This window comes from Trematomus bernacchii, unplaced genomic scaffold (genome assembly GCF_902827165.1).
Source record: "Trematomus bernacchii unplaced genomic scaffold, fTreBer1.1, whole genome shotgun sequence".
In the NCBI taxonomy this organism is placed as follows: Eukaryota; Metazoa; Chordata; class Actinopteri; order Perciformes; family Nototheniidae; genus Trematomus; species Trematomus bernacchii.
The window spans coordinates 2,765,207-2,780,298 of NW_022987573.1; the positions used below are offsets into that span (position 1 = coordinate 2,765,207).

Here is a 15,092-nt window from a genome sequence, read left to right on the forward strand (position 1 = left end):
TCTCTTTTAAAGTGAAACAGCAGCCAGTTTGAAATCACTGTGACCGTTTCTGAGAATCAGTCACATGATTTCTCTTGGCTCTGCTTTCCCTTTTGTATCCGAGCTCAAAGCTGTTTGAAATCACTACCACTGCCAACACTCTGCTGACAACACACAGCCAGACTTACAGTCGCTTACATCTCTTACCCCGTTAATATGCCACACCTCGACACAAGTCAGCCTGGCTGTTTAAAATGTTGTGTGTTACATGGCTTGGTAGATTTCATTACCATTAATAATGGAAGAGCCGGTGAACTTGGCACAGGCGCTATAAATAAATAAGACCTGCTCCCGACAGACTCCTTTACACTGGTTTGATAGAAGTGTGTGTGGAGAGAGATGGGCCCTGACGGTGATGAGGGGATTATTCTCATACACACTCCCTGGCTAATGAGAGGGGAATAACAACATGGCGGTGTTTAATTGGTGCTGTTCTGTAATCAGAATGGACGGCTTCATTCAGATGTGATTAGAACCCTGGGTGAGATGAGCACGCTGGCTCTCAGAGTGACCTGCTTTTATTGGATTGTTCTTCAGTGAGTGTCTGATGATAAGATGTTCTCCTCTCGACACCCTGATGCACTTTCATGCTGCACTCATTCATAAACCCAGACTAGCACAGGACCAAATCCTTCAGTGGAGGAGTAGCCCGACACTTTAAAGCACCAATTGCAATTAGAGGACAAGATGGAAGTGTTCTTCTAGCCTATTATTGAACTTGTGCTTTTGATATTTATACCTGTTTACTTGTGCCCGGGGAGCTGGCTTATTGTGATGGATTGGAGCTGTTTTAATTGGTAGTGTCTGAGAACAGAAGCTAATTGAAATTTAAAATTGTATTCGCTGGAACGACATATCCGTGACTGGGACTTCTCAGCGGTGCACATTCTGTCTCTTCATGCCTCACTGGCGGCGACAGACGAGTGTTCAGACATTATGTTTCTGGGCTGTCCCTCGTGTTGCATTCTCATCAACACGTTCTCAGAAACGCCTTGAGGGAATTTCTTCTCATTTAGAACAAATGTTTTCTTGGCCTCAAGTGTGAACTGACTACAATTTGGTGATCAAAGATAAAGGTCACTGTGCCGTCACAAACGATTTTGGCCATAACTTAAGAATGAATACACTCTTTATGATACATTTACACAAATGTTCAAAAGTAAACAATTGGGGACAGCCATGGATGTAACATCTTCACTGGTTGGCCAAAGCATAGACTGTGAGGCGATAGTTCTTGTTCTATTGAGCATGTTTGTTCAGAAACAAACAAATGCCCGAGTAGGTTTCCAGAGGGCTGCAGTAGAGCGAGTTGCTGGAGGCATTTGGAGCAAAGCCTCGACGGTGTCTGCTGCTTTTATTTCCCTGTAATTCTCCACAGAGTGTTAGGGAAACAGAGAGGCGGCGATTATAAAGCCCCCTCTCCCCCCCCCCCACCCTCATTGTAGAGATGACAATGAGGAGAATAAAGCTTTGCTGGGCTGTCGTGCAGGTCAACACCACTCACAAAGTGTGTGCCTCAAAACAACACCAGTAAGCAAAGTGTTCCCAATCAATTTAAACAGTAATTCATCTTGCTGTGGAATTTAATGTCAAAGATTTGTGGGTTCATTTACAAAGCCGAATAAATTGCCTAAGGAATTAACATTAATGGGAGCAAAGAGACTGCACTCTTCCAACTTCTTTTGCTTCTAACAGATGAGGCTGAAATAGCGATGGAGCTGCAGTTTTCTATCTGCAGGCATGTATTTTCTCTAAAACAGCACAACGTGTGGACTTAACTGTGCTTAATGTTGTCAGAAATCGAACCCAGAAAGAACAGTAGGTGTCAGGGCAGCTGAACTGATCTCAGTCTGCAGGGAGGAGAGGTGACCAGGCTGTGCTTCAAGGCCGGTCTATCTCTCTTCAGGTGCCGCACAAACCCATCGTCTTCTCTCCGTCGCCATCTCTTGTTGCCATGGAGAGCGATACTCATCTTCGACATCAAGCCTGCTTGTGTTTGTCCATGTGTGAGTCCATTTTGACTGAGCAAACTGGATTTCAGGCCTTAATCAGGCATTGTTCTAAAAAGCCTTTCCTCAGGAGCAATTAAACAAACCACAGCATGTGTGTTGAGGGTTTGAAGAAAGAAAGCCAATCAAATACATTGTTTTTTGAGTCTAGGAACATCCCTCCCAGGGTGTGAGCTGCCACTTTTATGAATTGTTGGTGTTTGTGCATCAGTCATTGCGCTGACAGGTCTGAGTGTACGGCTCTGCAGCACTGTCACAGGAACTATTAGAAGATAGAAAGAAAAGTCCGATTTATTTCACAGCTCTCAACTCCACCAGAGCAGAACATTAGCATTTCTTAAATTAATAATTCATTTCACAGAAACAGCAGAAAATGGCAGCAACCATGACACAATTAGCTGTGATATTACTCCGGGTCTCAGTGTAGGATTTTCATTCATAACATTAGAACAAGCCGTGTTTAAGGATAGAGGATGCTTGTATATTTTGTTACAAATTGCATGTCAGGGAATTCATGTTGTATTTGGATGATCTGCTTTCATTGGACTGGTCTTTGAGCAATTATTCCTTTTTACACAATCTACATGTATTTTTCTAAATCAAATTAGCTATGGCTATCATTAAAGGCTTGACAGCTTTTTACACTGAGCCAGATGTCAGCTTAATGTTTCTGATGAAGACGTCACACCCTGAGAGAGATGGGTATTCTGTTGGTTTTTGACTGCCAGTTTTATGCCTGAACGTGCCTGGTCTGTCTGAGACGAGCAGCCAAGCTCAGTGAACAGATGAGAGAGAAACGCCTCCGTGGTAATGGCATCCAGTGGAAAGAAAGGAGAAATGTCTGAAACGATCAGTAGAGGACCAAAAGTGCTTTAACTGCAGTTCACTGAGCCTCACAGACAAACAACTACAAAGAGATCATTCCCCATGAAACCTTTTCTTCTCTTTGATAAAAGGCTTCTCTCTTTTTTTTCTTTTTATTGTTTCACATTTTCACCATTAATGTGATAATTTTGTTTTTCCCTGTTGTTCAATGCCAACAATAGATAGAACAGGTATCTGACAAAGTGAAGTATATAGTATTATATTTAATCTATGATACAATTGTGCAAAAATATATTCTATAATAGGATTCAGGTAAACAAAGTCCTTCAGATTATTTCAAAGAAGTTCCAAACCTTATAAAGTACCGCTGCAAAGTGCACTTTATTGTACTTGTGATGGATCCTAGGTACTTTTAAGAAGACATCAAAAATAACTCAAAAAAATCTATCAAAAGGAGTCCATAATATGAAATGTATATTACATGAGTTGCAGTCATTGGGCAAAACTATGGAAACACTGATCTTGTCTTTTAAAGTTGTATATTTTAGTATTGCACAAACTTAGTTTTGTTTTCATTTTGTAATATTAGTGATATTGTGTGTCGTGGTGTGACCTCTGGTGTTTATGAGTTTGATACCAATCCGGTTTCAAACACTCTTATTTTGTCATTTTCCTGTGAGGACTGCAGTGATACTAAGAGCAAGATGCAATACAGAATTCTATATAACCCGGTTTGCTAAATGACAGAAACATGATGTACTGCTGTTCATAAATAGTCTGTGAAAAATGAAGTACACGAGGTACAAATATGAAAGTCACAAACTCCCTGTGGAAATCCTCTGAGGGAAAATGGATGATTTTAATGCAGAGCAGTCATATACAATGTAAAGGTTTCTTTTACATCTGCCCTTCAGCACTCTGAGATGTGTGTTTCGTTTGCCCCCCCCTGTAGGAGACATGCCTCCTTACCGGTCGAAGTCCACGAAAACCCCGGGAGGTCGGTGTCTACAGGCTGCAGAAGAGTCGCCCCCTGCCGTAAATGGAAGTCTGCTTCCTTTGGGTACAGTAAGATGTTATTTTTTTTAATGAATACATGGGTAATGTTTGTTGTTTCCAGCACCATGGCAGAGCAGTATTTCTCCTGTCTTACTCTCTCCCTGTTAATGTCTGAAAGTCATCACAGTTCATATCGATGCCCCGGTAATTAGCCTTTCTGTGGCAGATAAATCGGTCCTGACAGCTTGAAAACGTCGCTGTGCCCTAATGTTTGAGTCTTTGCAGCTGTTCTCCAGTCATCAGCTTCCTGTGACACAGCAGTTTCAGTGCTGCTGGTCCTGATGTGCACAATGAACCCTAGTCACCAAATGCACTGTAGGAGGAGATCATTATGTTAGGGCTTAATGAACGGTGATGCCTGAGTACATGAGCTTTCATCGCTGCTCAGCCATTAGCCTGTGCGGAGACTTCTACAAAATCAAGAGATGAATGCTGCATCAGTAGGACAGACTGAGGGGGCTTCAAAAAAAACACGGAGAGTTTCAAAAACGCCTCCTAGTGCTGCGTTTCATCATCAAAAAGCAATGTGAGCCTAATCCATAGCCCACTTTTGGTTCATGTTCAGCCCAAAAATAAATCCCAGTGCATGGTGGGACAGTGCTCTATTTTCAAAGAGCCGTGTTCAGATGTTTTTTGATGAGTAGGAACATCTGTGGGTTGTTTTTAGACTTTGGTAATGCAGCAGAAAGGAGGAACTATTTCTCGCTGATTAACACCTCACACATTTTCTCTGATTGTCCCCGTGTGATTGTTGCTCTGTAAGTAATCTTCAAGCACAGCTGAAGGCTAATGGGTTTAATGGATCATGACCGTAAACAAGATGAAGGCTGTGATCGGAGGTTGATTGTTTTCCTCTCCAGCTCAGCAGCATTGTTTGCTTGTGTTCAGGCTCACACAGGCAATTTTGAAATGATGACAGCCTGTAATTTTAACTTTGCTGAGTTATATCAGGTGATTGCTTTAATGTTTCCCCAGATATGAGAGATGGATTCTATTGTGTATTGTTTTTTAATCTGTCTTAGACAATGTAGTCCTTCTCATTTGTGTCAATGAATGTGAGTGGGCGGCTCAAACTCTGAATGTGTGCCCGAGACACATTTTTCAAGCCTCACAATCACACATACTCACACGAAATGTCAAATGACAGGAGAGACTACTGTATGAATGCTGTATAAATCAAAAATGAAAACAACATTTATCACAAAGGCCTTGCTCTGTCATGGTTGACTTGTTGTTATGAATGATTTCCTTCAGACAGGAACATCACGTTACATGAAGTGACAAAGGTCCTGGGCCAGATCTGAATCCAGGATGTTGCAGTTGTGTCCGTAGAGCAGTGAGTCACATGTTATCTGAAAAGGAATGTGAACAAAATAGCTGGGTAATCACTCTCCATTGCAGCAGTGCGTCTGTGTGAGGCTCTCAGTGAGTGATTTATCTTTGTCGTATATTCTGACTGTGTTTGTGGGGCATTAGAGGAAAGAGAGGAAGTGAAATATTAATTATATATCCATGTGTGAGCTGCTGTGCTGAGCTCTCCGCTGAATCAATTCCACTTGTTTTAGATGTTTTGAGTGATCATATTGGAAAAGTTTAAAGAAAAGTTTAATTATAGGAAGTGTTTGTAGTGGTAGCGTTATGGAGCAGAAACATAACGTTCCTAATGCCAGAGCTGGATCTCTGGGGGCCACCGATCAACTCGGAGCGGCTTCTAGACCGTAATAGCAGAAAAATACCCCAGGGATCTTTTTTGAATTGTTGCTCCTGCTATGTGTTTTTCTTTCTCTCTTCACATATGTACATTTTCTTTCATGCAGTCTTCCTCTTTTCTCTGATCTGACGACAAAGCAATCCCATGCATTTCATCAGATGTAGAGATGCACAGGCAATGTAACAGCTTAGATGGGATGGCTTATTGCCAAAGCCTGAGTGTGCATATTTGAGTCAATATAGTTAACTAATGATGTAGTCCTTGGAGCGCTTGTTGTGGTGATTCTGCCACTTACCCTGCTAAGATGATCAGCAGGAGCAGCGTAGAAAATAAATGACAACCAAAAGCCCACAAACTGTTCAAATTGATTGTTTTCACTTTAATACCACCCGAGTGTAACACTCATCTAAATGCTCGGAGCAAAACAGGAAACTTCTCACACGGTTTTGTGTTTGCAGGGTTTGTTTTGTGAAATATATAAAAGACATATGGTAGATTTTGTGATATGTTCCTGTTGAAAACCCCTCTGAAAGATGTACTGCACTTGCAGAAAAGAGATACTCAAATTTTAAAAGGAGATTTTTTAGCAGGCTTTTTATCAAACGCAAACTTCATTAAAGCAGCTTTTAGTGATTGCATAATATGTATGAGCTTAATTTAGGGCTGCAACTAAATAGGATGTTTCAATACAGTTAATATGTTCATATATATAAATGTATTGTTTTATCTACGCAAGACAAATAATGGAAAATGTCCATCACGTTGTGAGCCCAAAACCAAAAGATATTTAATTGTTTTAATTCACAGAGAAGCATCACACCTTTTTATATTCCTGAGACTGAAATCAGGGATCTTTTTACTTCCTGCTTTATAAAACAACGTTAACAAAAAACAAAGTTGCTGATTTAATTAAATAGAATATTCTGTCCATCCTCTAATTTATTTACAGACTATTTGTTCTAGCTCTTTTAATTTACCAAATTGCATTCCTGGTCGGGATGATAATTAAAAACTGGGAAAGGAAATTCATTTAGCGGTGGGATTCAAGAACCTGGACAGCAAGATGTGACCTCAAAGATTTCCGACATGTGCGCGCATCACCAAGTTAGATTACTGGGTGAATATCTGAACCAGAGGTGGTAGATTACCGGACCTCTCCCAGAATAACCCCCAGTCGCCCTCCTCAAGGTGTTTCATGTCTTCCAGTCTTGACTTTCCCGTACTGCTCAATGTCAGCAGCTGGTCATAAAGCCTGGGGAGAAATTATAGCAAATTTAAATGTAAAGCATAAAAGAGCTAAATGTGAAGTGTTTTAAAGTAAAATAAAAAAGGTGAATTACTTTAAGATATTAACTATAAAGTAGATTCTTTCAAGTTTCCATTAGCTGTAAAAATAGCTTGAATGCCATTATAAGTAAAAGAGGTGAAAATGGCCTTTTGATCTTTAACGCTTTATTAAACTTAATTTGAATATAGAAACTGAAGTAGAGGAGAAAGTACAGCAGGGATAAATGCTGATAAATAGTTAAAGGTCATGCTTTTCTGGTTATTACCCGTCCCCTTGTGTGTTATGTAGCTTTTTCTGCATGTAAACGGTCTGCAGAGTCAAAAACCCTCAAAGTACACCCTGTAGCGAGTAAAACTCAAACACAGAGAAGACCTGTCTATGCTGCCCCAGAACGCCTCGTTGGAGATTTCTCTTTTTCCATAAGTTTCTTCCGGGAACCAAGTGACGTAACGACGACCCAATGGACCATTTGGTCCAAATCGACCAATCCGCGGAGCCATTACGTTACGTCCGCAGAGCCGTTACGTTAAGTATTTGGACCAATCTGCGGACTTCCTCACACACACACACACTCAATCTTTTCTCAGGCAGCTGCAGCTCAGCGGATTTCTCAGCCTGAGACGGCGGGATGCGGCGAGGCTGTGAGTCTGTGTGTGAGCATACACAGACTCACAGCCAGGCTGTGTGTGTGTGTCTGTGCTCGGGCTGGTTTCGGGCTGGGTTTCGCTGTGTCTCGCTGACCCCACGCAGCAACCAGGAAACCACACCAGTAAGCCAGCTCACACTGTCCGCTCCTCGCAGCAGCAAGCCTCGCAACGTCCCGCCAACAAGGCACCCAGACCCCACGCAGCATTCTCATCTGTTTGTCATTACTGGTGACATTTTCTGGTTGCTAACAAATGCCATTGTAACACATAATCACTGATGTTCCGCTGTAACGGTGGTGGACTCATCAGAACAGAGTGGGCGAGCTGACCAATCAGAGCACACTGGGCTCACAGGGAGGGGGGACGGCAGGAACTCCGACAAGCCGTTTAGGACAGAGAGTGAATACACATACTATACAGAGATGCTGTATGAGAAACCAATGTGAGTTTGGAAAATTGCACAATATAAATCTATTCTAGTAGACTTCAACAATGGAAATATGATCAGCAGAAATGGCCATGACATGGGACCTTTAAACATCAAAGTCAACAAAAGCATTTAAATGTGCTTATACTGTAAAGTTTCAAATACATATCTGACGAGACAAAGACCTACGTTTTGTGATTTGTCAGTAAAGAATTTCTCTCCAATATTTCAGCCAATACTCACTTATCGCAAATATATTAATATCAATGTAGTTGTCAGCCAATCTGTAAATTCCTTTATAGGAATGCCAAATTGTCTTCAGGTGATTAGGAAACAATGTCACCATAAATTGCTTTAATCACTAGACACATTCATTTTTTTCAACTGATAAATGTCACGTTTATTAAGCGCCTTGGTCACAATTCCTGATGGATTAGTAACATGATTAGTATTTGGGTTTTAAATGATTTTCATCATTTATCAATCTAAATATCGATATAAGTATAAGTTCCAAAACGTCAGTATTACTGGCGCTGTATAGTCGATACATTTGTTCAGTTTCAATATAATATACAATAAAAAACTACAAGCACAAAAATGGTCAGGATGATAAAAAGTTTTCGAGGCCCTGGATGAGTTTGCTGTAAGTTGGAGAGCACCCCTCTTCTTGTGAGGCTGCTTTTGCTCCTTACTGAACATAATGTCAACATTACGATTGATTATGAAGTCTGCAAAGTTTCTTTTGTGCTCCAGCCTTTTAGTATTTCCGCCGTGTCCTCATCTGTAATGATCCCTCCCACTTATATCTTCTTCCATACTGCTGCAGAGCGGTCCATTATGAAAGAAAACCCCATTGTGAAAAAGATTCCCTTTTGTAGAGACTGTGATGTGCCCTCCTGCTCGTATTATCTTCCCATGACTGTTGTGTGGACAGAGTGCTCTGCAGCAGTGAGAGGTGAAAGCAGGAAGTGTGTTTATGTCACAGTGAAAGTGGAGCAGTCAGCCGAGCCAATAGGGATGCAGGATTGCTGCTTATTGCGGGACAGGATAATTACTCTGTACGGTTTACTGAGGAGGGAAGGTTCTGAATTGATCTCAACGCATGTGGCTGCAACTTGAAAGGAAACGGTACAAAAGCAGCGCATTATAAATTATATGACCATATCTGACGTAGGAATATAGATGACCTCATCAATAGAGGGGGGGGGGGGGGAAACGACTTCCTCCGTGGCAGTTCCTCAGTGCCATGGAGAGAAAGCATGTTTTAACTGATTGGAGGATTGCCTGCTGCTGTATTCATGGTCTGCAGCTGCCTTCCAGTTCAGTCCTGTCCAGAGTGAAGACCTCTCTGCACCCACCAAGCCCCGCTCAAGGCTGAATCAATGCTTTTTAAAACCCAAGATGCTCCCCTCTCCCTTTTTTCTTCTGTTCACGCCTCTCTTTTGATTCCCGTTTTCTCTCAAATATTCTCTTTTTTCTTCCACTCCATTAAAAAAACATCTGCAACACACCTCTCTCACTCGGTTGATCTAATTGTGCCTATCCTGTTCTGTCTCTTGATTAGATGTTTTGATTTGATTAGATTTATTTCGAATGTGTAAAACAATAATACAAAAATGTTACATGAGAATTAATATACAATACAAAATGTAAGCAGTGCCAAATTGATATACAAAAATATGACTGATTCTAAATTATGTATAAACAAATAATCTACTTAATTAAACATCCGAAAAGGGGTGGGAAGAAGTTTACATTTATATTTCTCCCAAAAACTAAATTATTAACATATATCATTTTTTGAAAGAAAGAAATGCATTTGTTATTGACAAACAAACAAACAAAACAAACACATAACACAATAAATAAATAAACAGATAAACAAACAAACAAATACATAACAGAGGTAAATGATATTCAAGAAAAGATAAAATAACAAACCAAATAAATATATGAACTGCAAACACCCAGTTATGATTAAACAACGTCATCCCTGTATCTTGAATGAAAGAAACACATCTTGATGAATAGATGCAGGCAGGGGCTCTACAGAGGTCCACGTGACGCTGTGCGGTCAGGGTGAAGTGTAAATCTTTCTGCAAGAGTTTACGTCCCTCTCTTAAAACTCCCATGGTACTACCTAAAGGTCGTCAAGCGGATATTATTGCAATGCTTCGTTTATTTGACGTCTCTACATTTGCACAGATCTGGACCAGGAGCTCCATCGGATGTATAAATAATTCAGATGCTTTATGATATTCATTATGGTGAATGACTATTTCAGAACAGAACCTGTGATTATCTCCCGGCCCTCTAATGATACCACTGCAGAGCCTATTGATTCCTGGAATAGCTTCATAGGATCACAGACCCCCAGCCTGCCTGCTGCAAACAGTGTTATTTGCTGACGATTGGACTGTGTAAGGCAGCTCATGAGGCTATGTTTCAGCCGCGGGGGTGAATATGGTGAACGAGTGACACAGGCGGTAGAGAAGGAGAAGTATTACCATGTGTAAGTTCATGAACCCTGCATTGTATCAGCTGTTGTGTTTATTCAACGCCACATTCTCTCTGTAAGGCCTTGATCATATCGGAGGTCATTCGGGCTTAACGGCACAGTAAACATGTATTAAATGTGGCAGCAAACAGGCCTTGGGAAATGAAGGAGCAGTTGTTGTGCTCGAGAGTTAGTGTCTGTTTAAAAAAAAAAAACAGCCATGAAAGAACCTTCCACTTCCTACAAATTCTACCAGTTGTTTGAATTCTTTCTTTATTGCCCGTTTTTATTTACTGCTGTTAGTATTGTAACGTTTTGATTTCACCAGATGGGAATCCACAGCAGCACAATGATTTAATGGGCCTGTTAAACAGAGCCCACTTCCGTAATGTGTCTGAACTCATGGGAACGCTCTCGGTTTGTCTTTGAAGTTCCCAGCTTCTGTTTCGTCATCACATTCTCTAAGAGTTAATTACAGGATCTTTGCTGCGCTGGATCACTGGAAACACAGTTTACACTCTGGCCATGTGGCTTATTATAAGTTGCTTTGACTCTGAGTAACAAAGGAGAGTTTAAGGCTCTTTCTGCCATGTGCCTTTCACTTCACTCTGCTCTGCTGTTGATCCTTTTTGGCTGAGGGGGAAATGCGTGTGTGTTTTCATGTGTGTCTGTTCTGTGTGTCGGTCTTCATTGTTTTGCATTCAGACAGCAAAGCCACACATAAACTATTTTAAAGGATCATAACACAATACAATAAATGCTGGCCAGCATTCAGTCGTAGCAGTGTTGGCAGTGTCTCACATGTATACGAGTCCCTGTGATATTTAAACACTACTTAAATTGGTACTGCACCAAAATGTCGCTATTAATCTCAGACTCGTTTTAACAAAAAAAACGCTACTACATTTATAAGTAAGTCAGTAAAGTTTGTATTGTCACTATCAGTTCTTGAAATATGGCTTAAATAAAAAAAAAAAATTCTGATAGTTTTATCTATATTTTATAGGCCAAATCGCTTTAAATAATGATCCTTCTTTACACAGGAGTTCATCACATAACAACCTTTTGTTCACAATAGGTACAATAATGTACACACATGTTATGCATTAATACACAGTAGTAAGGTTTTTTGACCGCTTTTTCAAATAACTTCACACTTGAAACTGTGCTTCCCTGGGTTTTCAGCAATTCACCTGTCAAGTGTGAAGTAAATCGTATGAACAGATGTAGAGACATTTGAGGGACATAACTGCATATTACACACACACACACATGCACACACACACACACACACACACACACACACACACACACACACACACACACACACACACACACACACACACACACACACACACACACACATACAGAGACTCCTTCTATTTTAGTTTGATATGGAAAAATACAGGTGATGATGAATTGTGATCACGTGACATTTTTAAGGTCTGCTTGTATGGCGACTTGTGAAGATGTTACCTTGCACTTTGTCTTCTTCAGATAATCTTCTGTTCTCTCCGTTCTGTTTTTTTCTCAAAGGCCAGAGCTGTAGAACATTGTGGACGCACAAGATTATGTTGACTTGGTATCAAGCCATAATAACCAAAATGTCACACCACTATCATTGCAACAAACACACGTGATGTCAGCAGCAGTCATGTGGCCGTGACATTATATGTGATAGGTCTTTACTGAAGACATGGAACACTTGATAAATATGAATTACTATTTCTTTCAGCACATGGAAAAAATGTCTTGCAAACTTTATGCATGAAAAAGCAGCTTCATTATAACAAAATATGTAACTCTGTTATAACTCAGAGAGGCAGGAGTTTTTTCTTTTATCAGTCAAGGAAGAACAAGCACATTGTGCCTGCAGTTAATGTGTCTCTTCAGCAGTAATGAAAAGACACCCACCTGTCTAGTGACAGCGCACAGGTGTTACATTTCAAGTAAAAAAATCATGTGTGACATCAGTGTGATTTCTAAAAGCCTCTGGTGATACAAGCGCAAACGATCCACCTCAAGCCTCCCTTCTTCTTAACCAATGATTTGCTCTCTCTGTATTCCCCATTTCCACTTCCCTGGTAAATTAGATGTAGTGAGAGATTAGTGATACTGTGGGAGTCTCTCACATAGCTTATATTTTCATCAGCTCCATGCCACAGTAATATGAAACAAAGAGTCCTCCGTGCGCTTTAGATTCATCGCCCGGTCTGATAGGAGGCTTTTGCAATTCCATAACTCTGTTTCGCCGCTCAGATCGAGCAGGGGGGGCTTTGTTGGGATGAGGTGAGAGAGCAAGGCGAGCGAGGCATACTTTTCCCTAGGTAATAAAACTGGAGAGCCTGATCGCTTGTTCTCAGCTGCTTTTTCAGCTCTATTTCTCAAGTGGAGGGATTTGTCTGTGTATGTGCAACAATATATTGCCAAGATGCTGCTGAATTGTGTTTGTGATGAAATCTCCTGCGAGTGAGGAGCAGAAAGTGCAGATGACAGAGGGATTAGATTCTGAGGGTGGATTTTTGTTTTCCCCTTCCTGGGTCATAATAAATGAGACGTGAAGGAACAGCACAACCTCATCAAGGAGCTCTGGACTAGCTTTCCATTATGACTCTGTGATATTGCATATTGATGGCCTAATGAATACTAAATCCCCATTCTAATTGGCCTTTGATTTAAGATCTTGTCACAGGCTGGCTCTGTAAAGCCCCCAGACTCAACTAAATTGTAGCCTTTGTTTTCCGTCTGCTGTATTTCTACTCTTGTTGTTCCTGTGCTTCCTTTCCCTCCTTTCCCCATGAACACACTTTCAGCCGCATTCCCTGCTTTCACAGATCCTCCTCTGTAAATCAGATCCCTGCCTCTTCTCCTCCTTAATCACCTCATTCCCCTCACCTGAGCTTCTCCTCCGACCTCTCCACCTGCACTTCATCCCCTTAGTCAATTGTCTTTCAATCCTATTGTTCAGTCCAGTTCTTTCTTTCTACTTGTTGATGCTGTGTTAGTCAACAGGGGCCATTGTGTAGATTATGAAAAAGGTATAAGTAGTATAAGGTATAATAGTAACTTCAACACATTGTGTATATATGAGGGACAGGCGGCATTTTGTATATATTTGTAAGTATATTTTGCTGATGACACATAATTTATTTTTCTTAAAGGGGACCTATCATGCAAAATGCACTTTTGTACGTCTTTTATACATGAATATGTGTCCCCGGTGTTCCAGGGAACTCACCAAGTGTCAGAAAACACAACCCTCTCTATTGTCCTCCATACCTAAATCTCTAAAAAAGGGGCTGCAACGGATCTGATAAAAACTGATCCAGATTTGAACACTGTCCTGACGTCAGGACGGTGGCGCTACGGCTATTGGGCCAACTCCACCAATCAGGAGGAGACAGCCACGGCCATTGCCGTTCGAAAGCGCTGGAGACGCTGTAGTACATATGCCAGGCCTGTAGGTGGTGCTGTTCTCACTGAATCAGCCCTTGCAAAAACAGAGCTAACATTTTTCAAATTGAGCGAAATGAGGCATGGCTAAAATGCATGATCTGTTTGGTATTTTGAAAAAAAAAAAGTATAAATATGCCTTATATAGGTATGGTCCTACACTATATTATTCAAATATAGCATGATAGGTCCACTTTAAGTAAGATTTAAATGCATTACTTTTATTTGTATTTTTTGATTTCAGGTTAAGGATCTGCACACCTTCACGGTACACATCAGGTGTACTGTATGTTTTCGTGTGAGTGCAGAGTGTTAGTGTTGCTATAACTTCACATCAATATGACTGACAGCAGCTTTGCACGAAGCGTAAACTTCTGCAGTAGCAGTCAGAGCCTCAGCAGATATCCTGGGGGTCAAGTGATGGCTCTGTGTGTACTTCAGTCAGGAGCAGAGAGACAGCTCTTTGTTTGGCCCGCTATGAAAAGCTCGTCTGTCTTCCTCCTCTGATGTTCTCAGGCTTGCGGCCAAGTCTGTGACAGAAGGAGCTTTAGCACAGCGCTGTGCCCTCTGCCAGAGAGCAACCGAGGCTGAGCTGCGTTGTTGTTACATGGAAACAACAGCAGAGAAACCAAGCTTCTCCTCTTCAGCACAGGGTGGAGGTCACTATCTCTGGGGAGTCCAGTTGTTCCAGCCGTTGACACTAATTGGAGAGGTTAAGAAAATGTTTTTGTGGAACGTAAAGTTTATGCAGTAGGTGTATTTTAAGTGAGTCAAACATAAACATAACAATGCTGAAATCACTAGATAACATTGGCTGTGATAAAAAGGAATAGGAAAGAAAATATTTTGTTGAATCCACATATGTTTAACTGATGTTGCTAAATGAGGCATCTGCTCTCCCTCACTTGATTTGTCACATGTGCCTAACAATAATCCTCCTGGGGGGAATGTTTTCAGTAATATTGATCCCATCAGGCTGCAGTAAGTCATACAAGGAGGGGATGCACTGCCATCTTGTGGTGTGCAGCTCTCAGTGCTTTAGTCAATGTCAGTTTTCTCCCACTTGTCTCTCTCTTTGACTCTCTCTCTCTCTCCCGTTCTGATGTGTTTGAAGTGGGCTGGAAGCTCTTGAGAAGAGAA

The 15,092-nt window shown here is 41.1% G+C and overlaps 1 protein-coding gene across 1 annotated transcript in view; it reads left to right on the plus strand.

The window, feature by feature from the left end:
• Nucleotides 1-15,092, plus strand: part of LOC117479527 (IQ motif and SEC7 domain-containing protein 1-like) — a 91,952-nt gene that overhangs the window by 21,656 nt on the left and 55,204 nt on the right. Inside the window, 1 exon segment of the mRNA XM_034126544.1 lies at nucleotides 3,826-3,933. Within this exon segment, the coding sequence (XP_033982435.1) occupies nucleotides 3,826-3,933 (108 nt within the window).